This window comes from Scyliorhinus torazame, chromosome 7 (assembly GCF_047496885.1).
Source record: "Scyliorhinus torazame isolate Kashiwa2021f chromosome 7, sScyTor2.1, whole genome shotgun sequence".
Lineage (NCBI taxonomy): Eukaryota > Metazoa > Chordata > Chondrichthyes > Carcharhiniformes > Scyliorhinidae > Scyliorhinus > Scyliorhinus torazame.
The window spans coordinates 42,616,185-42,643,116 of NC_092713.1; the positions used below are offsets into that span (position 1 = coordinate 42,616,185).

The 26,932-nt window shown below is 45.0% G+C and overlaps 1 protein-coding gene across 4 annotated transcripts in view; it reads left to right on the plus strand.

Moving 5' to 3' along the window:
- LOC140426175 (very long chain fatty acid elongase 1-like) overlaps positions 1-26,932 on the plus strand; it is a 124,214-nt gene that overhangs the window by 84,189 nt on the left and 13,093 nt on the right. For all 4 annotated transcript variants that reach the window (XM_072510612.1, XM_072510613.1, XM_072510614.1 and 1 more), the window contains 6 exons: positions 2,564-2,650; positions 3,712-3,902; positions 12,415-12,495; positions 19,077-19,133; positions 20,782-20,887; positions 26,392-26,528. In XM_072510612.1, the coding sequence (XP_072366713.1) occupies positions 2,593-2,650; positions 3,712-3,902; positions 12,415-12,495; positions 19,077-19,133; positions 20,782-20,887; positions 26,392-26,528 (630 nt within the window). In that variant the 5' untranslated portion in view covers positions 2,564-2,592. The remainder of the gene's footprint in view (positions 1-2,563; positions 2,651-3,711; positions 3,903-12,414; positions 12,496-19,076; positions 19,134-20,781; positions 20,888-26,391; positions 26,529-26,932) is intronic.

The window sequence follows — 26,932 nt, forward strand, 5'->3', positions numbered from 1 at the left end:
AGAAAGCAGGCAGCCACAAGGGGATAGCCACAGGTGAAGGACGGGAATGATAAATTGTCAGTGTCAGATAAGATCGATGAGACCGTTGCAACCTTTTACCGGGAGCTGGCTCGAAGGACCCTTCTCGACAGGCTGGACATAACCAGAGGTGGGGGAGGAAAGAAGGCCAGGGCTGGAAGAGCCATTAGAACTGGGAGAAGTCTGAGCAAACTCCATGCAGTCAGGGAAAGCACCGGGTCTGGACAACTCCATGCAGTCAGGGAAGCCACTGGGTCCAGACCGATTCCCAGTGGACTTCCATGAAAGGCCCACACGCACGCACGGATCCTGCTGCCTCGATCACTGATCCCGTGTGAGTCATATAGAGCCATCACATTGCCAAGTCCTGGTGAAGACTCTGGTTTGACTGGAGAATTGCGTCCCAGCTGTGATCATAGAAGATCAGTTCTCTGCTGAACGTGATTATGACCCCATCCGGGGAGGAGACATCAGAAGTAATCATCTCCCTAGATGTAGAGAAGGCCTATGGTACTGGAACGGTATGGGAGTGAAGCTCCCATGGTGAGCGTATGGATGAACACCATCAGCTCTTCCAAGTACCTCCTGTCTACACAGTCACCTACAGAGATAGGACTCACTTCTGCTCTGCCTAGCCGGAGTGCTGACCAGATGAATGTATTGTCTAGGTTGCTCTTCCCTTCCAACTTCACCCTCCCAAGGTTGCCTCACTAAAGTAGACAAATTAATTAATCATACTAGATTGAACATGGAGCCAACTCTGTACAGACTACGTGGAACTTGGATGTAATACGGGTGACACTGAGACACCTGGGGAAGTGAGAAGAAGAGCTGGGCATGGGGATAGGGTGAGGGATCTGGATTGAAGCATTGCATAGGGCAAACTCCTCATGTGCAGGGCTCAGTCTAACATAGCTACAAGGTGGTGCACTGGGCATACCAGAACATGCATGAGTGGGTTCTTCCCAGTGGTGGAAGACAAAAATAAATGTATCGGAGGCCTGGCTGGCCGCGCCCACATGTTCTCAGCATGTCCCAGACTTGTTATCGGACTGCCTTTTTCGAGGCCATGTCCAAGGTGGTGAGTGTAGAACCATGGTCCATTCTAGGATGTGGAAGCAATGCACCAGCCTGTTTCAACATGTACAAATTAATCAGCATGGTTGTGGTAATCAATCACTGGGGGCTGAAAGTGAGGGCCTATCTGCTTCACATAACCCAGTCTCTAAACATTTTGTTATGAGGGTGATATTCCTTGGCAATCATAGAATTTACAGTGCAGAAGAAGACCAGAATTTACAGTGCAGAAGAAGGCCATTCGGCCCATCGAGTCTGCACCGGCTCTTGGAAAGAGCACCCCACTTAAGCCCACGCCTCCCCCCAATCCATATAGCCCAGTCACCCCAGCTCACCTTTTTGGACACTAAAGGCACTTTATCATGGCCAATCCACCTAACCTGCACATCTTTGGACTGAGAGGAAACCGGAGCACCTGGCGGAAACCCACGCAGACACTGGGAGAATGTGCAGATTCCACACAGACAGTGACCCAAGCCGGGAATCGAACCTGGGACCCTGGAGCTGTGAAGCAACTCTGCTAACCACTATGCTACCGTGCTGCCCAATGTTTTTGCGAAACTAATAAAAAGTACTTTTTAAAGAAAAAGTTGAGCTGAGCTTCCAATCCCATATTCCCACCCTGCATCACTTCTACCTCCAAAATAATGTTGCCCTGCCTCAGCCATCCAGCCTTTTATTGCCTCAAATTAACTATTGCAAAGCGATCATCATGCCAACATCCACCCTCCATAAACTTGAGATTATCGAAGTATATCTGCTGCCTGTATCTTGCATAAAATCCCTGTGTTTGTTAGACCATTAAAAATAGGAGCAGAATGAGGCCACTCGGCCCATCGAGTCTGCTCGGCTATTCAATCATGCCTGATATTTTTCTCATCCCCATTCTCCTGCCTTCTCCCCATAACCCCGATCCCCTTATTAATCAAGAACCTATATATCTCTGTCTTAAAGACACGCAGTGATTTGGCCTCCACAGCCTTCTGTGGCAAAGACTTCCACAGATTCACCACCATCTGGCTGAAGACATTCCTCATCTCTGTTTTAAAGGATTGTCCCTTTAATCTGAGATTGTGTCCTCTGGTTCTAGTTTTTCCTACAAATGGAAACATCCTCTCCACAGGCCTCCTCACGGTATCCTGTAAGTTTCAATAAGATTTCCCCCCCCCCCCCCCCCATCCTTCTAAACTCCAACGAGCACAGACCCAGAGTCCTCAACCGTTGCTCATACCTACATTTTGCTTGCATTTCCCCAAGCAGACGAAAAAAATTCATGTGCTACTTTTCAAATTTCTCCATCCTTGCTATCTAGCGACCATTTTGTCTGCCCAGGCCCTAATTCTCATTACCTCCTTCTCAAAACACCTCCCCCTTTTTGGCTCAGTGTCCCTTTTATTTCCCCCCCCTGTAAGTTTCATATTTGTATTGTACATTCCGATAATTGTTGCCTTATTTGTTTTGTCCCTAGGCTTTGGAAGTGCTACTTTAGACGTAACCATGTTGGCAGCGGTGGGGGCACGAGCTGCCCAAATATATCAGTATCTCCTGAAAGGAGGTGAGACATTTTGATTCATTTAACTTGCTCCAAGGAGACATTCAAGTTGAACATTGTTTTCTGAAGTTTCACTAACCTCTTGCGTTTGGCATCTCGATGATGGATTTGTTTAGCAGTATTGATGATCTCCAACAAAAATTCTTGCTGAGTCGCGCCTGATCTGACTAAAAGATTTCTTACTCCATTAGTGATTGGAAGTGTGTAACATAATTGGCATTATTAATAAAACTAATATGGACTACTTGGTATGAAGGGATATGACAGCTGTCAAGTCAGCAATTGGATTAGTGACCACCAACTTCAAAAATGCATCCCAGGGACCTTTTAATAAATAGAAAAAATTTATTCTGGGCAGCTTGCCAGTGCTTTGGTGGCTAAATGCACCAGAAAGGTAGAATGCCGAGTAGGGCCAGGAGTTTGACTAGGTTTTATCCCAGTGCTGCACTAGCTGATCTCCAATCGAGGAATCAGTATGTCCATGTCTCGGGCAAAGTACTCCTGGGGTGGGGAGTGTCTGCCTTCCCAGCCAAGTGAAGCACTTGAGAAGAGCTGCTCCAATTCCCCGGTATGACTCCCTGCTTTGTGACAGGGAAGTAAATGAGCAAATGGAAGGAAGTTGCAGCAGGGTCATAGAGTAGACGGGAAGAAACTTTCCCCCTTTTGTGGAGGGATCAATGACCAGGGGGCATAGATTTGAGGTAAGAGGCAGGAGGTTTGGAGGGAAATGTGAGGAAAAACCCTTTTTTACTGAGGCTGAGTGGTGGGAGATTGGATCCCGCTGCCTAAAAAGGGTGATGGAGGCAGAGATCCTGGATGTGCACTTGCGATCTCAAGGTGTGCAAGGCAATGGGGCTAAGTGCTGTTAAATGGGATTGGACTAGTTGGGTTGTTTGACTGGTGCAGACTTGATGGGCCGAAGGACCTTTCCCGTGCTCTGATTTGACACTTTTCCCCCCTTTGTCTGGAACTTTTAATTGCCCAGAATACAAATTAAATTTGATTATTGATTGTGATGCAGGGTTTAGAAGTGCTTATAATTCCTCCATATGTCTCTTCTGCAGATCCAAGGATTGAAGAATATCCCCTAATGGTATCTCCAGTCCCTATGACTACTATCCTTTTGTTCTACGTATATTTTGTACTCTCGCTAGGACCCAGGCTCATGGATGGCAGGAAGCCCTTCGACCTTAAAAAGATTATGGTTGTCTATAACTTTGCTCTGGTGTTTTTTTCGATATACATAGTGTATGAGGTATGTATTTATTTATTTTGCTTTGTTTGGTTGGAGAGCTCTGCTGAGATGGCAGGCAGGTTCTTGAACGTTTTGAACACTTTTTTTTTTTTTCAATCGTGCTGTATAATTGCATTTAAGATTTTACAAGTACTGGAACATCTCTAAAGCTGATGCACAAATTAATCCACTTGATGCTGCCTGAGTTACTTTAGGCACCTGATCCAAATAATTCTTTGATTTAGTTTCATGGTGAACTTTGTGGATATCAAGCTGCTGCAATATTGTCTTGCGATTGCACACCTTGCTGAGGAATATTTTGCCCCACAGACCTGCTGACCATTCATGATAAATGAATATTATAGTTTTGTGGCAAGAATACTGAGGCGGTATCCTGGCATGAGGCTCCACAATGAAACTGGGTATCACACTATTGATATAACATCACAAGAGACGGGGATATAACAGTTGGATCACTTTTGTGTTTCTTGCTTGCTCTTCACATACACAAATAAAAGCATTTGCAACTGCGGGTCATGCACTGGAATGAGAGCAAAGGGATATTGGGAAATGCTTAAATACTGAAGAGGGCATTAATATATCGGGGTCTTTGACAATGCCTTCCAAATCAGAGAACTCTCTCTTACCATCCAGAAGGACAGGGGCAGTCGGGGGTGTATGGGACCATTACCACTTGCAAGTTCCTCTCCAAGCCCCATACCATTCTGACTTAGAGCTATATTGCCGCTCCTTCACTCTTGTCGAGTCAGAATCCTGGAACATCTACTTTGTGAAGAGCACTGGAGGTGTTGCTACAACACGTGGATTACCGTGGTGACGTCACTACTATCTCTAAGGCAATTGGGGATGAATAATAAATCCATATCTCGTGAATGAAAGTGTACGTCATGGAGGATATCTGAAAGACCATGGCTATATTCTAATTATTGAACGGCTATGGCTATATTCTAATTATTACAGTGACATTTGTAGATGTAATTGTAACAATTGCCACTTGGAAAGCCACATGCTTGTTAATAACTTCCTCTGTCATGGAGCAGCTCCAGAGTAATACATCTATGGCTTTTTTTTTTTGTTTGTTTCTAGTCAGACTTTCTATCCAAGCTGATCCAGTGAATGGACCCTCTGCCTGCTTGGCTATTTAATAAGATCCTGGCTGACCATTTTTCCCTGCCTGATCCCCATAAATATTTGTGTTTGCCTCATTCGAGAATCTACATCCACTTTTCAAATATATAGTGACCAGTTTTCAGGAGTAGTAAATTAAACCGATGATCGAGAAGAAATCCTCCCACCCACCCCTATCATAATCTTGAATGGACAGCCACTTTATTCTGAAATGAAACCCTGTAACATTCTCTCAGCATCTACCCTGTCAATTCCCCTCCAATCTAATGTTTCATTACAGTCCCTTCTCATTCTTCTGAACTCCAGTGAGTATAGGCTCAACTTTAGACAACCCCTTCAACGCAGGAATGAGCCCTGTGAATCTTTTTGAACTGTTTCCAATGCAAGTATATCCCTCCTTCACATGACAAACTACACAGAGTACTCTCCGTTGGCATCATCAAATGTCCTGTACAGTTGTAGCACAAGTTCATTTGCTTAATACTCACCTGCAATAAAGGGCCAACATTCCATTTAAGCTCCCAATGCTTGCTGTACCTGTATATTAACCTTTGTGAGTCATGCACAAGACAGCCAGATTCCTCAACAACATTTTGTAGCCACGCCCTATTTTTTTCTTCTCTAAAAGTTACTTGTATATTCTTGCCACAGTGCATGATCTCTGAAGATTATACTTTTCCCACTTGCCATTTCCCTTTGCAGGCTTTATATCTTCCTCACCAACTTGCTTTACCACCTACCTTTTTTTAATCTTCAAATTAGGCTGTATAATAGTTAGTCCCTTCATGAAATAATTAATTTAGAATGCAAATAGTTGAGGCCCCCAGCAGTGGTACCTGTGGCACTTCACTAACCCATTTATTCCAACTGTTCTGTTAGCTAATCCCATCTTCATGCCAATAGATTACACCCCCAACCTCACTGAGCTCTTGCCTTGTGCAATAAACTTTTATGCAATGCCTTTTATTGAATGCCTTTTAGAAATCGCGAACCTTACACAACACCTATTAGTTCCCTTATCCACCTTGCTCATCGTATCCTAATAAGTTTGCCAAACACCTTCATTCAATCGAGCAGCGTCCATGATTTTACAATTTTCTCCATATGCTGCCACCTCTAAATGGTGATTTAGACATTGCTTAACCAGATACTAGTTTGGGAAATGTCCATAGGGGAGATCAGGGAACAGGGCTTGCCATATGAGTGTTGCAAATTATGGAGGGTAGAATGTGAAGCAGAGACTCGTGACCCAAAAGAAAGGTTCCTCATCTGTATTGAATGTGTGACTCTACTTTGAAATGGTGATCCCCAGTTCCAGATTTTCCAACATCCATCCTGTCAAAACATCCCCGATCTTAAAGATTTTAATCAATGTTGCCTCTTGCTCTTCTGAACCCGTAGTGGATACAAACCTAATCTCTCCAATAGTCGCCTCCTAGAGATGGAGGGTTTCAGCAGCAAATGGGGCAAAGTATGGAGATTAGAAGTGTCATGTGAGAGTACCTTTAAGAAATGGGTGTGTATATAAATATCTGTAGTGAGAGTACCTTTAAAAAAAATGGGTGTTTACTACTGCAGTGATGTCGTGGGTGGAGCTGGGCTGTTTGTCAGCTTTTCACTTTCGTTTTAGGCTGTTTGCTGCAGGGGGTGTTTTAGTTTCGTTTTCAGAGCTGGATAGCTGCAGTCACAGCCAGAAGGTGTATTAGAGTCTCTCTCTGTAATCTAAAGACTGTAAAAGTTGCGAAGATGTTCACTATGTTTAAAAAGGTTAACCGAGTTCATAGAATAAATATTGTTTTGCTTTAAAAAATACTTTTCCATTTCGGCTCTACCACACCTGTAGAGTGGGCCGTGTGCTCCTCATACCACAATCTAGTTAAAGTTGTGGGTAAGGTGAACTCCATGATACATTTTGGGGTTCTCTAAACCCTGAGCCATAACAAATTGGGGGCTCAAGGGGGATAAAAGTCTTATCTATTGGATTGGCTTTGTGAACTTAAAGACAGTGAGGGGTGAGCATATTGTGATTGCTTGAGCATATTGTGATTGCTTTTCAGGTGTGGCATTTTAGTTTAAGTAGGGAGTGAGTTGTGGACAATGGCTCTTTCAGAGGCTCTGAAGCTTTTGGGGGTGGAGACAGTCACACGCAGTACCTTACGGATAGAGACTAAAAGCAGACTGTTAGATTTGGCAAAAACATTGCAGTTAACATTACCTGACAAAATGCAAAACGATGAGGTAATTATGGCGGTGGCTAAGCATTTAAAATTACCTGGGATACAGTTTGACTCATTGGAAATAGCAAAAGTTCAGTTGCAAATTAAACAAATGGAACATGAGAAAGAATTAAAGCAGTTTGAATACGCGAGAGAGAGAGGAAAAAGAGAGAGAAGAAAGAAAAACAGAAAGAATAGCCCTAGTAGAACAAAAATAAAGGGAGATACAGATCATGGAAAAAGATAGAGAGAGAGTTTGAACTTCAGAAAATGGCCATGAAACATGATGGTTAGTTAAAATTGGCAGACGTAAAGGGAAACTTACAGTTGGATGATAGTGATGAGGATAGTGAGAAATAGCGTCAAAGTCGAAGGCTTGGTCAGGATCTATTTAAATTTGTCCAAGGTTTGATGAGAAGGAGGTAGAAGCCTTTTTCATTTCATTTGAGAAGGTAGCTAAACAAATGTGTGGCCACAGAACATGTGGGTATTACTGATTCAAACAAAGCTGGTAGGTAGGGCTAGTGAAGTGTTTGCATCACTACCGGAGGAGGTATCTGGGTCGTATGAGGAGGTCAAAAAATCCATCTTGGGTGCATATGAACTAGTGCCTGAAGCTTCCAGACAAAGGTTTAGAAATTTGAGGAAAGAATTTGGTCAAACATACATGGAGTTTGAAAGGATCAAACAGAGTAATTTTGATAGATAGATAAGGGCTTTGAAAATAGACCAAACGTATGAAGCTCTCAGAGAAATTATACTTTTGGAGGAGTTTAAAAATTCAATTTCTGATGATGTGAGAACTCGTGTGGAAGAACAGAGGGTTAAAACTGCGAGATTAGCAGCAGAAATGGCAGATGATTATGAATTGGTTCATAAATCAAAGCTTGGTTTCCAACATCAGTTTCAGCCGGTGAGGAATAGAAACTGGGGACATGAGAAATACTCAAGTGGTAAAGGTGATCTGATGGGAGATAATAAGGAGAGTGTACCTCAGATTAAAAAAGAAATCCAGGAGGGTGGAAAAGAAATGTAAAGTTTCAAATGTTTTCACTGTAATAAACTAGGCCATGTAAAGTCACAGTGTTGGTGGTTGAAGAAAAGCACTAGGAAGGCTGATGTGGTAAAACAGGATAAGACAGTGGAGTTTGTTAAAGTGGTAAAGGAAAGCCCAAGTGAAGTGAAGGAGGGGCAAAAGATTGTACAGCCTGATCAAGAGATGATTGATAAGAAGGTGCCAGATCTCAATTTACTTGTGGGGGTAAAGTTTACTCGTGTATCAGGAGGAGCAGGTAAAGAGATACGGGAGCTAGTCAATCTTTAATGGTAATAGATGAGTTATGTAGTTTGGGAAGAATGTTGCCAGAAAAGGTGGTAATATGTGGAATTCCAGGTGAGAGGAGTAGTGTTCCATTATATAAGGCAAGGTTGGAAAGTCCAGTGAAGAGTGGTGAACTGGTAGTAGGAGTAATAGTTAAACTATCTTGTCCAGGAATACGGTTTATCTTGGGTAATGATATAGCTTGGACCACAGTTGGGAGTGATGCCTACTGTGGTTGATAAGCCAGTGGAAAATCAGACAACTGAAGTGTTGAAGGACGAATATCCTGCGATTTTTCCAGATTGTGTAGTAACAAGGTCGCAAAGTGACAGGTTAAAATGAGGAGAAATTGAAGAGTGAAGATTAGTGCAATTGCCAGAAACGATTTTTGATCAGATGGTTGAAAAAGAACAAGAACAGGTGGAGGATGAGGCAGATATTTATAGTTCAGGAAAATTGGTGGAGTTACAACAGAAAGATGTAGAAATAACGGATGTATCAGAAATCATACACAGAAGAGGAATCTGAGTGTATACCAGCGTGTTATTACTGTAAAAGTGATGTCTTGATGAGAAAATGGAGACCTTTACATATGCAGGTGGATGAAAAAGTGGGAAAGGAGGTGTTTCGAGTTGCACATGAGATACCAGTGGGAGGCCATTTGGGAATAAGGAAAATTCTAGCTAAAATCCAGAAACATTTTTATTGGCCTGGACAACATAAAGATGTAGTTAGATTTTGTCAATCATTTGTCACGTGATAGGGAAACCTCAAGCAGCGATAAAACCAGCACCCTTAATACCCATTCCAGCATTTGAGGAACCTTTTATAAGGGTCCTAATTGATTGCGTAGGACCGCTTCCTAAAACACAAAGTGGGAATCAATATCTTTTTGACTGTAATGGATGTGTCTACTAGGTGTCCAGAGGCCATTCCAGTGTGTAATATTACAGCTAAAAAGATTGTGGAGGAATTACTTAAATTCTTTACTAGATATGGACTACCCACAGAAATACAATTGGATCAAGGATCGAATTTTACCTCCAGGTTATTCAAAGAAGTTATGGATAGCTTAGGAATAAAACAATTTAAATCAACTGCGTACCATCCAGAATTGCAGGGAGCGTTAGAAAGGTGGCATCAGACCATCTAGAATTGCAGGGAGCATTAGAAAGATGGCATCAGACATTAAAGATATCAGACATTAAAGACCATGTTGAGGGCTTATTGTCCATATTATCCAGAGGATTGGGATAAAGGAATTCCATTCGTACTGTTTGCAATTAAGGATGCACCTAATGAGTCAACCAAATTTAGTCCCTTTGAACTAATTTTTGGTCATGAGGTAAGAGGACCACTTAAATTGATTAAGGAAAAATTGGTGGGTGAGAAATCGGAAATTACACTATTGGATTTAAGTGTCAAATTTTAGTGAACGATTAAATGGAGCAGGTGAATTGGCTAGACAACATTGAAAGTTGCACAAAATGTGGTGAACGGGTAGCGGACAAGAAATCCAACGTTTTGCCAGTGGGGATAAAGTTTTTAGTGTTGTTACCAGTGGTAGGTGAAAAGCAAGGTTTTGTGGACCTTATCAGATTGAAAGGAAATTAAGTGAATTATGTGGTAAAAACACCAGATAGAAGGAAGACTACTCACCCGAGTGTGTCATGTAAATATGCTTAAAAGGTACTTTGAAAGGGAAGGAGAGAAAAAGGAGGTTTTAATGATTCTAACTCGAGTGACGAACCAAATCCAGATGACTGAATTTGACATACTCATTTTCCAATTTAATTTGAGGTATGTTCTTAAAAATTGGGGTTACCCTCCAGAAGAAAAACTGACTGACCTGAAAGAGTTATTGATATCACATGGGCAAGTTTGTGGAGATAAATTGGGAAGTACTAAAATGGCTATACATGATGTAGATGTGGGAAATGCTGTTCCAATCAAACAACATCCATATAGACGTAACCCTTTAAAATTGGCACAGGTTAACAAAGAGATGGAGAGTTTGCTTAAAAATGGCATAATTGAAGTGAGTTGCAGCCAATGGAGCTCGCCCATAGTGATGGTACCAAAACCAGACTGTACCCAACGATTGTGTGTGGACTATAGAAAGGTTAATGCGGTTACAAGAACGGACTCTTATCCTATCCCACGTTTGGAGGATTGCATTGAAAAAGTGGGACAATCCGTTTTTATTTCCAAACTGGATTTACTTCAAGGTTGCTGGCAGGTACCTTTATCCGAAAGGGCAAAGGAGATTTCAACTTTTGTGACTCCAGATGGTATATACCAATTCAAAGTTATGCCATTTGGCATGAAAATCGCCCCAGCCACATTTCAACGGTTAACTAACAAAGTCGTTTCAGGAGTACCTAATTGTGTGGTATACATCGACGATCTGGAAATTTTCAGCCAGACATGGAAAGAACATTTAAAAACATCAAATGGAGTTATTCGATCGACTTCAGGAGGCGGGTTTGTGGTGGTAAACCTAGCCAAAACTGAATTTGGAAAAGCCCAAGTCAATTTCCTTGGCCATACAATCGGACAGGGTCGAATGGTCACATGGGATGTGAAACCAACAGTTATTGAGGAGTTTCCGATACCCGCAAGACGAAGGGAAATACTGCGAGTACTTGGCATGAGTGGATTTGATCGAACATTTGTGCAAATGTTTTGTAGCGTGATTGCGCCACTGATGGACTTGCTGAAGAAACATCAAATTTCAGTGGACAGAGTTTCAACAGGCATTTGACTGCCTAAAAGCTGTAATAACCAATGCTCCTGTGTTGGAAAATTACAAGGGACTCTCAGATGGAAAAGTATCTGACTGAAATGCCGAGGCGTAGAGAAATGGACGGATCGTGCAGAGACCTTCTTATTCAAAGAGACTGTCAATCGAGAAGGATTTCAGTTGGAGGAAGAAAAACGGGAAAAAAAGTGGACTATATTATTATACCTGTTTGCGTGTGTTGTTTTTTGAAACAAAAAAGTATATTTACTGTGTGCATTTCTTAAAGGATAGTGAAAAATGAAACCATCTTGAAGTTGATGGTTTATTATTTTTTTTCTTGGGGGGAGGTGTCCTGTGAGAGTACCTTTAAGAAATGGGTGTTTACTACTGCAGTGATATCATAGTGGGTGGAACTGGGCTGTCTGTCAGCTTTTTATTTTTGTTTTAAGCTGTTTGCTGCAGGGGTGTTTTAGTTTCGTTTTCACAGCTGGATAGCTGCAGTCAGAGCCAGAAGGTGTATTAGAGTCTCTCTAATCTAAAGACTGTAAATCGATCCTGGTGATTTAAAACTAATAACAATAGTGACTTTAACCTGATGTGCTTCTGGTAAATTCTGTTTTAAGTCTTATGGATGTAAAAAGGAAAGCTTAAAGGATTACTTAGTGTTGTATTATTTGGGGGTTGTATTTGAATTAACGGTTGCTAAGATGTTCACTATGTTTTTAAAAATGAACTGGAGTTCATAGAATAAACATTGTTTTGCTTAAAAAAATACTTTTCCATTTCTGCTCTACCACACCTGTAGCGTGGGCCGTGTGCTCCCGATACCACAATCTAATAAAAGTTGTGGGTCAGGTGAACTCCATGATACACTTTGGGGTTCTCTAAACCCTGGCCCATAACAGAAGTGAGAAATTCTTGAACTATAGGGCAGCGCAGGTGTAACTCGAGCAGACCAAGACCAGATCAGTCATGATTGTGTTAAATGATGGCTTGCACCATACGACCTGCTCCTATTTCTTTGTCATGTTCTTGAGAAATTAAATGGTTGTCTATTCTTTTTTTTTTTTTTGTTAATCCGGAACTTTCTTTTTCTTCCCACAGTTTTTGATGGCTGGTTGGGCTACAGGATATACATTCCAGTGTGATCCAGTGGATTACTCAAATAGCCCCACAGCTCTTCGAGTAAGTATTGAACCTTTTGCTGTTGTTCTAATGTTCTTTTAACAGTTTTTTCATGGTCTGATTTATAGAAGGTTTGCTGAATATTTCACCCTGTACCGTTTTGTCTCCTCTGAAGTGACCTCTATCCACCTCGTGCCCAATATCCCACCCTCCTGCCCCGATTCTTATCTCCTCTGCTGCTGAAACACTCATTTATGCATTCATTACCTCTTAAATGTGACCTTCATTACTCTTCTGGCTGGTCTCTTATATTCTATCCTCCATGAACATGATTGACTATATACAGACCACCAAACTGTAATGTTGGGAATAGCACTAGATAGGAAATGATCATCTTTATTATTGTCACAAGTAGGCTTACATTAACACTGCAATGAGGTTACTGGGAAAATGGAGATGCATGTGATTAAAGGAACATCATCTGTGATTGTGGGTGATTTTTAATCTGCCTGTGGATTGGGTGAGGTGAGGCAAATTAGTCTCTGTACAATAGAGGAATTTCTGGAGTGTATACAGGAAGGGTTTCCTGGACCAATATGTTGAGGAACCAATGGGAACAGGCCATCTTAGACTGGGTGTTATGCAATGAGAGCGGATTAGTTAGCAATTTAGTTGAGAAAACCCTTGGGGATGAGTGACATTAATATGATACAACTATTCTATCAAAGTGGATAGTGAGGTAGCTGATTCTGAGACCAGGGACCTGAATCTCCATAAAGGTAACTATGGTGGTACGAGACGAGAGTTGGCTGGGGAACATTATTGAAAGGAAGGGCAATGCCAATCATTCAAGGAAAATAGGGGAACTCCAAAACGTTTTTTTATTTCTATTTGGCACAAGTAGCAAGAACTGGTCAAACCATAGCTTACAAGGGAAATTAGAGATGATATTACGATTTGAAGAGGCATTCAAATTAGCAAGAACAAGCAATAGACCAGAGGATTGGGAAAAGTTTAAAATTCAAGGTGACGGCCCAAGACATTGATTTTTAAGTAGGGGAAAATACAATTTGAAGTAAACTAGTGGGGAACATAAAAACTGACTATAAAAGTTTCTATAGGTATGTAAAGAGAAAAAGATGGAAAAACAAATGTAGGCCCCTTTCAGTCAAGCGGGGAGGGGTTTATAATGGGGAACAAACATAGCTGAGAACTAAATTTGTACTTTTTGCTTCTGTAAAGGAAGATGTGCTGAAGGAAATTAGTATTGGTAAAGAAATGGTTTGGGAAAAATTAATGGAATTGAAGGTGGGTAAATCTTATGGGCTTGTTCATCTTCATCCCAGAGTAATTGAGGAAAGGGCCTTTGAAATAGTGGATCCATTGGTGGTCATTTTCCAAAAGTCTTTGGACTTTGGAATGGGTCCTACAGATTGGAGGGTAGCTAATATAATTGCGCTATTTAAAGGGAGGTAGAGAGAAACCGGGAACTATAAACCAGTCGCTAGTGGGGAAGTTGCTAGAGTCCAAAGGATTTCGTAGCACAGCATTTGGAAAGCAGTGATGTAATCAGACAAAGTCAGTGTGGATTTACAAAAGGGGAAATTGTGCTTGGCAAATCTATTAGAATTCTTTGAACATGTAACAAGTAGAGTTGACCAGGGTGAACCGGTGGATGTGTTTTATTTAGACTTTCAGAAGGCTTTCGACCAAGTCCCAGCATGGGATTACGGGTAGTGTCTTGATGGATAGAAAGCTGGTTAGCAGACAGGAGTTAGCAGTAATGGGGTACTTCAGGGATCTGTGCTAGGACTCCAACTGTTCACGTTATATATTAATGATTTGGAGGAGGGAACTAAATGTATTATCTCCTGATTTGCAGATGATACAAAGTTGGGTCGGAGGGTGAGCCGTGAGGAGGATGTAGAGATGCTTCTCTGGGAATTGGACAGGCTGAGTGAGTGGGCATGTGTATGGCAGATGCAGTATATGTGGATAAATGAGGTTCTGCTTTGGTAGCAAAAATAGGAAGGCAGATTATTATTTTAATGGGTGTAAATTGAGAGAGGTGGATACTCAGCAAGACCTTGGCATCCTTGTGTATCAGTCGCTGAAAGTAAGTGCGCAGGCAGAAAAGAAAGCAAATGACATGTGGGCCTTCATAGCGAGAGGATTGGAGTATAGGAATAGGGATGTTTTTATGAGTAGTATGTGCAGTTTTGGTGTCCTTAAATCTGAGGAAGGATGTTCTTGCTACGGAGGGAATGCTGTGAAGGTTTATCAGGCTGATTCCTGGTATGGTGGGACTGTAATATGAGCGACTAAATCGGTTGGATTGTATTCATTGGCGTTTAGTAGAAGAGTGAGAGGGGATCTACTAACGTTTCATTCTGACTGGATTAGACAGGGTAGATTAAATTTCTAACCGGATTAGACGGGGTAAATTCAAAAAAATGTTCCCCATGGTGGGGGAAGTTCAGAACTGGGGTCATAGTTTGAGGTTAAGGGCTAAACCTTTTTAGGACTGAGGTGAAGAGAAATTTCTTCACCCATGAGAGTGAGTGGTGAACCTGTGAAATTTACTATCACAAAAGTAGTTGAGGCCAGAACATTTATGCAATTTCGAGTTGGATATAGCTCTTGTGGTGAAGGGGGAGGGGAAAAGGGGAGAAAGGCAGGATCAGGGTATTCAACTTGATGATTAGCCATGATCATAATGAATGGAGGAGCAGCCTTGAAGGGCCAACATCTCCTCCTGCTTCTATTTTCCATGTATGTTTCTGTGTATTATAGGGACCATTGTTCTGCAAACTTATAAAATTCATGGGAAACCATCAGGACCCAGGTGATTTACCCATCTGCATCAACCCAAAACATTTCCGAATTCTGGGCACTCTGATTCTTCATGGCCAAACTCTGTGGGCTGCGATTTATAGAAATTTCAATAAAATGTTTCACAAGGCACATTGACCTTTTGGGTGGGGCGGAAACCAAAAAGTCACTCGCGTCCCTTCCTGTGCAATCTCCCGAGAAGCTGCCTACGACCTCCGCCTTTGAGCTAAAAGGCGACTGGCCGCCTTGTTCACCAAATACACCCTTCGAACATCAGCTGGCCCACACCTTAGCCGTTGATAGTAATTCAAATTGTGTTTGGGGGCAGCACGGTGGTGCAGTGGTTAGCACTGCTGCCTCACAACACTGAGATCCCAGCACTGACTGGGTCACTGTCCGTGTGGAGTTTTCACATTCTCCCCATGTGTGTGCCTCTACCACTTTTTTTTTTCAGGCAGTGAGTTCCAGAATCCCACCATCCTCCAGGGTGGGAAAAAAAACCTATTCCTCTAATCCCCTTTCCATAAATCAACCCTCTTTCTCTTCCCCCCCCCCCTCCCCCCCTACCTTCTCATAATGCCTGTTCTAAACTTATTGGCGGTGATCTTTATGTATTTTTTTGCCTTTTCAAACTGCTTTTCGGACAATACTGGGTTTTCTGTCTGTTTCTTTCGCTTGCGTTCGAGATTTCAAATTTGTCTTGTGTATCACATCCATCTGGCCACGGAATCTTCCCTTGGAACTCCCCTATGCCTTGGCTACTGCAATAAACATTACCTCTGCTGCTGTTTTGAATACCCCTCCCCTGCACCCTAAAAATCATGTGGGATGGTGATAGGCATGCACCACAAGTGGACAAGGCTATCATGGTAAAAGCTATTCTGTGTATTTTTTTTTTTTAAACCTTCTAAAGCAGCTCAATTTTGAGGGACCTGCAGCTTTGTGTGGAAACGGCTCTTCTGGGAACTCTGACACCATTGAAGACTGGTGTCCCTCTGCTTCACAAACCAGCTCTGGTAGCCAGGCAAGCAGCTCAGTGGCAACCCCATCGGGTCTTTATTTAATGGAATAGTGACTGCATTGAAATAAAGTTGATTTGCAGCTCACTGGTTCAATGCCAGTTTTTAATTAATTTTTATGTTGATCAAATGTGTTCCGTGCCTAATTTAATTAATTTAACTCTGAACTGAGTAACTATTGAATAGAACAATTTAGAGATTACATCATGGGCTTTATCCCTTTGCTCTCCATCAGTAGCGTCTATGGAAATGAATTAACTTGATTTTCCCATTCCTGAGTAATTTTAGATTTGTGCCCAATTACCATCTCTGTTGACCTGACCCTGGGTGTCACCGTGCTCCTCCAACTTGTTTCTCTATTGGATATGTAATCTAGTTTTAGCTGCCCATCATCGTCATGAGCAAATTTTGGTTGTAAGTTTCCAATTGGTCATCTAATAAATTGTTTTAAAAAAAAAAAGTGATGGATAAGGCCCCAAAATATCCACCTAGTCACATCCTTGTTCATCTCCTCTCTTACCACTCCCACTAATATGATCTATATGAGCAGCACAGTGGCTAGCACTGTGGCTTCACAGCACCATGGTCCTAGGTTCAATTCCCCGCTGGGTCACTGTCTGTGTGGAGTCAGCATGTTCTCCCCATGTCTGTGTGGGTTTCTTCCGGGTGCTCCGGTTTCCTCACATAGTCCAAAGACGTGCATTAGGTGGATTGGCCATGCTAAATTGCCCTTGGTGTCCAAAAAAAGGTTAGGAGGGATTATTGGTTACAGGGATAGAGTGGAAGTGAGGGCTTAAGTGGGTTGGTGCAGACTGAATGGGCTGAATGGCCTCCTTCTGCACTGTATGTTCTATAACTTGCCCTTCATTTTAAGTCTTCAATGAGGGAATTGGTCTTCTGGAAGTTCATGTATTTAAAAATCCCCTTCCCATACTTGTGTATTTTAAAAAAAAAAAATGTAATATTTTTCTTTTGCACTTCCCCGATCCAATTTTTTTGTTTATTTTCTGTTTCTCCTGTGGCTAATTAACATTCTTGATCCATAGAAATGATCAGTAAGGGAGATGAGGCCACAATTGGATCAGCCATTGATTCAAATGACCCTCTTATGGACTGATTTCATTAACACTACACCCTGTATGCTTCATCCGATGCCAGTGCTTATGTAATTACATTGTATATGTTGTGTTGCCCTATTATGTATTTTCTTTTATTCCCTTTTCTTCTCATGTACTTAATGATCTGTTGAGCTGCTCGCAGAAAAATACTTTTCACTGTACCTCGGTACACGTGACAATAAACAAATCCAATCCAATCCATTGCAGCACAGGTGCTAAAGTAAAGATCAAACACCACAGAATACGCCATCTTCGACAGCACAAGCCACATTTTCAGAATCTGCTCGACACAGAACTAACTATTCATGTCCCTAAGCCTGTTCCACACACAGCACTCTGTTCAGACGTCTGAACTCCTACCTTTCGAGTTTATGCATTTTTGTGTTTGTTTCATCAATGATTGAAAGCAGAGGAATCAAACTTTTCTTCTTTGATCGGGGATCAAAAAAAATGTGGTTACGGTCATCTTACTTGTGTCTGCTTTGTCTCATCAATTTTTTAAAAAGCGTGCAAATGCCATTGCTTGATTTCTGTGAGGACTAGTCACTAATCATCTCCATTTCTCCCAATGGCCACTTGCATTTGGAATTTTTTGATTTTGTAATTTTGGTTTTGGTTGGATTGTATATTGTTTTAAGATGAAACGATATGTCTTGCATTGATTTTGACATACCAGTGTTCTACAGATGCCGGTTGAAAACCACTGCTCTAGATACACTGCCTGACGTTCTTGTTGTAGTATACCTTTAAGGGATAGCAGCATGTCATTACTTTGGAAGAGTCATGATCCAGCCTCCATTTCACTTTAGTCTGGAGCTTAACACCACTGACACAGCCCAGTCAAAGACCTATTACAACAGTGCTGAGTGCATTCTTTAGCACTTTGTTACTTCAGATTTCCAGTACTTGGTGTCACCAACTGCACTGGCACCAACTTTCATTTTTTTACATTTATATGATCAGCAGACAGACATGGAAACATATTTGATCCATTCGGCCTCAAAAGTAGAAACTGTGGTATTGGGAAAGTAGGCATAAAAAAACAAATCATATTTCCTATGTAGGTGTAATATTCCATTTAAGAATATCTTGCTTCATGCATTTTGATTGCAAGAAAATACAGCTTAATAAGTATTCTAGGAAATTTCTCATTGGACCACCTCGCATTGGACAAATCCAGGCACTTGCTAACTCACAACAAACTGGAAAGTGTAGAGATTCTTTGTTGTCCATTGGATGGTTTGTAACTGGTCGGTTAGCTCAGTTGGCTGCATGGCTAGTTCGTGATGCAGAGCCACGTCAACAATGTGGGTTCAATTCCTGAACAGCTGAGATTATTCATGAACCCCCTCCCAACCAGAGGTGTGCTGATCCTCAGGTCACCACCAGTCAGTGCTCTCTCAAAAAGGAAACTATGGTGACTTTCTGACTGGTTCTTGACTGTTAATCAAACAACCCTTTCTTGTGTAGATTATTTGAATAACTGGCCTTCTGGGGCTGAGGAGAGGTGGAATGTTTAATTTAAAAAAATAATAATAATTACTGCTCCTATGACTTGACTCCTTGGTTTGTGATGCAGGATAGTCTTTTGACCCCTGAAGCCGGTTCCGATTTCAACTGGTTGTACTTTCTATGTGCGTACTCTAAATCTGGTGTTTTCTTCCATCCCCAGATGGTGCGTGTGGCATGGTTGTTTTTATTTTCCAAATTTGTTGAACTGTTTGATACGGTAAGTATGATTCCCTCTGCAAATATTAATCTCCAATCATATGCCTTTATATCAGTGCCTGCTACAAATTAGAATTAATTCTATCACCCTGCCATTTTAATATTTTTCCTCCAATGGTTAACCCCTCTACTAGTCACCTTCTATGGAATGCAATCCACATTCTATTAATCTTTGTCTGGAAACATTCCTACATGTTTCTGCTCATGCTTTCAGTGCAAAAGATTGCAGAGTATTGTGCCATTTATATTCAGTGCAAAACTTTTACATAGTTAAACAAATGTGTTCGAAATAGGCCGGCTGGTTCACAAAACCCTATTGGGAGTAAATGCTAATTGTACTTGCCTGCAGGCCTTCGAGGAGATGCAAAATTTAGCAAGGACACAAATTGCCTGCAACCATTCAGCCCATCGTCAAATCAGGAAAAAAAATTACTGGCAATCCACTTCTTGAGTACCCAGAAGTTAAATGGAAAATGTAAATCCCCCAGAGAACTATTTCTAATTTGGAGTGATGAGCAATTTAAAAAAACACTCAAATGGTCCCCCCCGCCCCCATGTCTTTGCCAGCTCTCTGGAAGAGCAATTTAGCTAGTTCCAATTCTCTACCTTTTCCCTGTGTCCCTACAAAGATTTTAAAAAACAAAAAACATTTTTTAAAAATTCTCTTCAGGTGCTTATCCAATTCCCTTCCAAAAGCCACATTTGAATTTGTCTTAACCCTGCTCTCAGGCACTGTATTCCAGATTGTGACCACTTGATTTTTAAAAAAAAATTGTTCATCACTCAACCAGCGATTACAGTGTAAATTTTGAATTTGGTTGGTTGTGTCCAAAGCACGCCCAAGTTACCCCCAATTTAATCTCTTACTTTTGTTCTAAATGTCCTTTTTTGATGGTGTAGTACTTGGTGACTTCTTATTTAATGGGAGAGAATGGAAGGGATGGTCTTTACCTGAGCCTGTGGCAACTGGATTTTGAGCCACGCCCAATGGTGGAACCAGTAAACCTTTAGTGGTGAAAGTGCTAGAACCGAGGGACAATGGCTGCTTGCAGGCAGCGGATCCTTTGGGAAGAGGACTTGTGCTTTCTTAAGAGTACACATGCGGAAGGCAATAGGAAACCATCTAGTATTCTTTTCCCTGATCATTTAGCTCTTTGCTCACCTGTGTTTGAAAATGAGAGGCTGTACGAGAAATGGAAGGCTTGCCAGATCAAATATTCATCTTGCCATCAAACAGCAACCCATCACATTTCCCCCAAAACTCTTGTGTAGTTAGATTGGGGATTGGTTGGTGAAGCTGTGCACTCATTGTGATTGTAGGTCGTGCGAACATCAGTATCTTGTCACCATATCACTAATTTTGTTGAATTTAAATGAAAACACTAACTTGTACATGTTGAAGGTTAAATGGGGGTGAGACATTATGAATTAAGAAATCATTGTTACATCTGCCAATTTTCCACAACAAAGTTTTATACTTCAGGGTGAGACCAATAATGAATCTAAGCAGGTCCATGTTTTAATCTAAGAAACTGAATCTCATTGCTTCGACCCGGTTTGAACAGAATAATCGTGCTTCAAATTTTCTTTCTGTTCAAGACACTTGCTTGGTTGGGTTGACATGTTCTCTTACTGTCTTTTTTTTTTAGGTTTTCTTTGTCTTGCGGAAGAAAAACAGTCAGATTACCTTCCTTCACATCTTTCATCACTCCATCATGCCTTGGACCTGGTGGTGGGGAGTCAAGTTTGGACCAGGTACCCAAAGCTCTACATGCCGGTGTCCTAAGTTATCCAAAACTCTGTCCTAACTCTCATGTCATGGGCGGGATTCTCCCAAGCCGCGCCGTTTGGGAGAATCGGCGGTCGCGCCGATTTTTCGCGCGACGCCGTCCCGCCATTCTCCCAACGAGAACGGCGTCATCGAGGTCGGCGCCGTGCCTGCCGGAGAATCGCCCGCGGTGCTAAGTATAGCGATTCTCTGAGCCCCCCCGCTATTCAGCGGCCCGGATGGGCCAAAGTCCCGGTCACGCCGTCACCGTTCATCCCTGCTAAATAAATTCATCAGCCAATCGTGCTGGCTGACGATGCGGACTGAGGAGGTGAGCGGCCGGCGTTCTCTGAGGCAGCATGTTGTGGCGTCCATGGCCGGTGCTGGCGGGGGGAGGGGTTTTGGGGAAGGGTGCCGGCATGCTTGCGGGGGGGGGGTTGATCGGATCGGGGCCGGTGGCGCCCCATGAGGCCTCAAGTGTACCGTCACTGCATGTCGTTCGAGGACCTGCCGGACAGGGCATGCAGGAGGAGACTCCGAATGAGTAGGGAGACTGTCGCACATATATGCCACCTCATGGCACACGTGGCACCACGTGGAATGGGGGGAGGACATGCTATCCCGGTGACCGTCAAGGTGATGGTAGCCCTCAACTTCTACGCGACGGGGTTGTTCCAGGCGCCGAATGGGGACCTGTCCGGTATCTCTAGGGCACCGGTGCATCCGAGCAGTAACCGACTCCCTGTATGCCATCGCCGACCGGTACATCCAGTTTCCAGAGGACCGCGCACACCAGGATGCCTGGGCAGCGGGATTCGCCTCCGTGGCCAGGATACCAATGGTCCAGGGGGTGATTGATGGGGTGCACATCGCCATGCATCCACCATCAGAGAACAGGGACATGTTCATGAACAGAAAGGGGACCTACTCCATGGAAATGCACCCCAGCAGTGTGCATGATGCCTTTATACTGGCGCAATCTTACATCCCAGCCATGTTCGAGGGACAGGGGGAGCCCGATGAGGGCGACGCATCTGCACAAGAGGGGGGGTGGCACAGGCACGACATCAGCACCCCCCACCTCCCGCACCATCCGACAACCCTAGCTCCCACACCACTTTCACAGCACCTTACACCTGCGGCACAGCAGGATGGTCTCACACAGTTGCTTGTGTAAGCGGGTGTGATCAGTGCCATGTTGAATGATGACAACCCGCTCTGCGATGAGCTTTGAGCTCAGGATCGTTAGACAATGTCTGACTCATGGCCACAACTACACCCTCCACCTCCGTAGTCCCTGTATGCGTCACGAACACTCCATCACATGGCCATGTGGGGTAGCTGCCGTCGGTGTGCCGAGGACGACTGGGTGTTTGGGGTGTGTGTGGGGAACACACACCCGGCCTCACCCTTGTACCGAACTTTGACCCCAGCGCCACTCGGTCCCCTTCACGACCCCTTGGGCACCGGACGTAGCACAGAGGCATCTAGGTTTGGTGTAACAGTGACTTTAATTGCGTGCCCTAGCCCCTATAACTAAGCTGTGCCCTGCACCCGTGCCAACTGACTACGTGTCTAAATTTTTTGCCTCACGGGCCCTAGCACTACGGCTTGGTGTTTTCCCCAGACGGTACAGCAGGAGTGGAGGCGGACTGCTGAGACTCCTGCCCTGCGACGTGGCTCCCCGGCGGCACACGTTTCCTGGGGCGGCCCGTCTTGGATGGGCCAGGCTGCTCGGCGGGCGTGCTGGGTGGTGTGGTGCCACCCTGTTCTGCCCGCTGCCCACCAGATGTACCAGGGACGGAACGGGGGGAGTCCGTGTTCCGGGACCTCCCTTGCTGGAGTCACCGGGACAGGCCCCAGACCCACCCCCTCCCTCGGTGAGCCTGGTGGCCCCCGGGCCTCACTTTGGGATGGTGGTGCGAGCGGAGACCAGTGCCGTGGCACCACCGACACCTGGCGCTGCCAGTCCTGGAGGCCCACTGTGGCATCGACCAGGGTCTGAACGTTCGCAGCGATGGAGCTCGGGGAGTGCGCCATCCCTGTCTGGGACTGCGCAACCTCCCGCTAGGCTTGTGCAACGTCATCCAGCACGTCTGCAAGGCCGCCGATGCTCTCAGCGATGGCTTGCTGAGACTGGGCCAGACTTCGGAGCGCGGCGGCAATGTCCAGCTGGCTCTGGGACATGGCTGCCCCTGCCTGTGAGAGGGCAGCCCTGTCCTGGGCCACTGATGACGCGTGCACATGAAGCCCCACGCCTTGCAGAATCTGACCCATGGCCGAAACCGTTGCCCCCATTACCTCCACTGCGGACGCCACCCATGCGGTGTCGGCCTGTGTGGCAGCCATGACCGGCACCACTCCCTGATCCTGGACGTGGATGGACTCCTCCACCTGCATCTGCAGATGCTGGAAGGCGGCCGTCATCCCGTTGTCCACTCCCTGGGCTTCCAAAAGCAACGGGTCTGTGGGTGGGTCTGGTAAGTCCGGGAACCGTCTGGGCGGCAGCTGGGTGCAGAGCCTGGCCTGCCCTCCGACCGTCCAGCCCCTCGGCTGCTCCTACATCGACCTGCTGTACTGGTTCAGCTGTGTTGTGCGCACCAGTCAGTGTCCCAGAAGTATCATCACTAATGTGCATCTGCGATGGTGGAGGGTGTGGGTGACAGCAGTGACGCAAGGTCCATGTGCTAATCGGACCCCAGGTCTGGGGTCTCCTGGGTCGAGCCTTGGACAGATGGACATTGTCCCAGGCCCATGTGAGGTGCCGTGTCCGGTCTGTCCATCTGTCTGGCCGTCCTCTGTACTTCACTGTCCAGTGTCTCTGTCCTCTGTTCGTCACTGTCCTGACTCTCCATCCTCTCTTCATCCGTCTCATGGCCATCCGTGTCCTGACTGTCCATCCTGTGTTCATCAGTGTGATTTCTGTCGGTCCTCTGTGCGTCCGCTTCCTGTGCCCCGGCCTCCGAGGGCCCTCCTGTCCATCTTCCTTCCCCTCCCTGGTGTGCGTCCTTGTGGGCGGATGAACTTGGACCTGGATGGCGGTGGCTTCTCCGAGATGTTCCAGGACGATCGGCTGTGTAGCCACCTGGGTTGGCCACTTCCCAACTTAAAATGGAGATCCGCAAAGACTACAGGGAAATTCAGCCAACACAGGCAAAAACTAGCAAGTGCAAAAATCCTGTGTATTAGAACTTGCAAAAGTCCAGACAGCACTGAAACTCTCAGCCATCTGCATACTAATGAGCGATCCCCGGGTACAATGAAAACATTTAAGGTGAATAAGGCCAAGCCAGACTCCTCGGCGCCAGCAGGAGCCAAGACAAAGGAAGGCCAACGGACACTCGGGGACCGCCCAGCGATCAGGGAACAACTCCAGTATTGGAGAAATCGATCCAAGTGATCAGAACGTAGTCCAGTCACTTGGAACCAGATATGGGGTCTGCCCCGAACGGCGTGAAGCCCCTGGGGACTAGAAAGTAGAGCCCCCAAGTTCAAATCTGTCTTCTTGGCAGGGTCACTCAACAACGCAAATCAACCCCTGAGAGTGAACTGCCTAAGCTGCCGCATCAACCAAGTAAGTCTCCAGTCAACGCACGCAACGAGATAGGCGCTCCTAGCTACAAGTCCATACCAGCTTTTGAATCCTGCCGACTCAGGACCTGAACGAAAGGCCATTTGTTCCCCTGACCTGGTGGGCCATTCCGAAGCTAAGTATAGGCCTTTTAGTGATAGAAATAGTCTAGAAAGTAGAGTTATATGCGTAAGTAGTGACTTACTGTATATAATAAATGGGTTTTGATTTGAATCTTACTAATTTGGTGTGTTGAGTTATTGATCAGTACTTGAACCTCGTGGCGGTATCACAAAGATACCTGGCAACTCTAGAGCAAAGGTTAAAAAAACGCAGCAAATTACGAATTAAGAGCCAACCAAAAGTTAAAACGGCTGCTGGCCCTGGAATACACAAAGCATGTATCATTAGACACGCGGAGTCGGGTGTGAGGGGGTGGAGAGTGAAGGGGGGGAGGGGGCAGTGTGAGGGCGGCGGAGGGGGGGGGGGGGGGGGGGGTTCGGGGGTGGAGGGAGCAGTGTGAGGGCGGGGGGGGCGGAGGGGGCAGTGTGAGGGAGGGCGGGGGGGGGGGGAGTGAGGGGCTGAGGGAGTGTAACCAGGCAAGGGAGTCTCACTTGGTACTGTGCCTCCGATCTGGCATGGCGCTACCTCCCCAGGTGGCGGCTCCCCCAGTGAGGTCCAGAGCCCTCTGCTCATGGATGGTGAGGGGGTGCAGCACAGGCGATCGCCCTCCGGTTCTTGCACGCTCATGATGGTTGTGGGCTGTCTTATCCTGCCAGGGGGGGGGTGAAAGCATCAGAGTTAGGTGGTCAGCAGCAAGACGCACAGATATTGGCAACATTATGACTGTGGGGGGGGGGGGGGGGGGGGGGGGGCACTGGGCACCACGCCATGACAGCTCTCAAGGGTGTGTGGTGCCCATGTGTGTCAGGTGCAGTGTGGTGCCCCCCCCTCCTGCAAGGGGGGGGTGCGCACGTGACACGTGGTAGGAGGGGTGGGGTGTGGCCCAGGGAACTCTCGGGGTACTTACCCTGGCAGCCCGCGTGAGGTCGTCGAGCTTCTTGCGGCACTGGTCTCCAGAGCGGGGGGTGTGTGTGCCCCCCAGCGCTGACTGTGATGTCCACTTCATGGCAGCTGCGCTTGACTGTGCTGGCCGGGTACTGGTGGCAACGTCTTGGGCACAGGATCGCCCTGCGCTCTTCAACTGCGTCCAGCAATGCCTCCAGGTCATTGTCCCGGAAACTGGGAGTGGCACGGCGGGGCTCAGCCATCTCTCTCTGTCAGAGCCTGTGCGCGAATCGCGCACATTAAATGGCGCGGTGTCATCCGGGCGTCGCGTGATGACTGCGCTGCTTTCGCGCCATGCCCACAGTATTTCTCGCAGCCCCACTGCTGGCCCCTTTTCGGGGCCTGAATCGATGCTACCGGGGGCCCGTTCATGCCGTCGTCAAACGCGACGGCGTTCACGATGGCGCGGACACTCTGAATTGCCATCAGAGAATCCCACCCCATGTTTTCTTAACACCCCGGTGCTTGCTGACATAGTGATCCCCAGTTAAGCAATAGTTTTTATGTCATAAAAAAAATTCTCAACCTACTTTTAGCTGCTTCTCTGCCTTCATTCGCTCTTCAAATCTGGATTCTTTGATGGCGCATTTGGCTGTCTATGCTGTAAGCTGTGGTTTCCCTCCTAAACCTCTGAACCCCTCTCCTTTTTAAGGCACTCTTCTTAAAAAATCTATCCGTTTAAGCCAATTGTTTAGTCACCTACCCTGATATTGCCTTTTGCGGCTTGGTGACAAATAGTGGCTTGGGATATTGTATATGTTAAAGGTCCTTTTATAACGACTGGTTGTTGCTGTATTTGTTTGATTTAGATGAATACCATTGTTCTTAATGGCTGACTTCTGTTTCTTGTAGGTGGTATGGGATCCTTCCATGCCATGGTGAACTCTATCGTCCATGTCATCATGTACTTCTATTACGGACTGTCTGCAGCTGGTCCAGCTTTTCAGAAATACCTCTGGTGGAAAAAGTATATGACGGCAATCCAACTGGTCAGTGTCACTGTTTTAGTATTTGGATGTTTATGGGAAGGGGATGAGGTGTGGTATCCCTTCTTTGTTCTTGGTCTTTTGTGCAGACCTTTATTCTGGCATAAGGGAGGAAGAGCTGCTTGAGCTACAAGTGTTTACTTTTGAGACTAGAATGGGAAAGTATAAGACCACCCATGATCTACTTTGGAGTGGGAAGAGGGAATTTGTTGTGTATCGGTTCAGAGATTCTTTTGTGATTGTTCATTCAGTAAACATGCTCTGAAAACGCTGTATGAGAAAATCCAGTAGTGAGGAGGAAAATGTTTGGATTTATCGAAGACCTTCAAAACAAACCTATAAATTAGGGGCGTGGACTCCCTTGTCAATCTAGATTCTTTTTAAAAAAATATATATATTTCATTGAA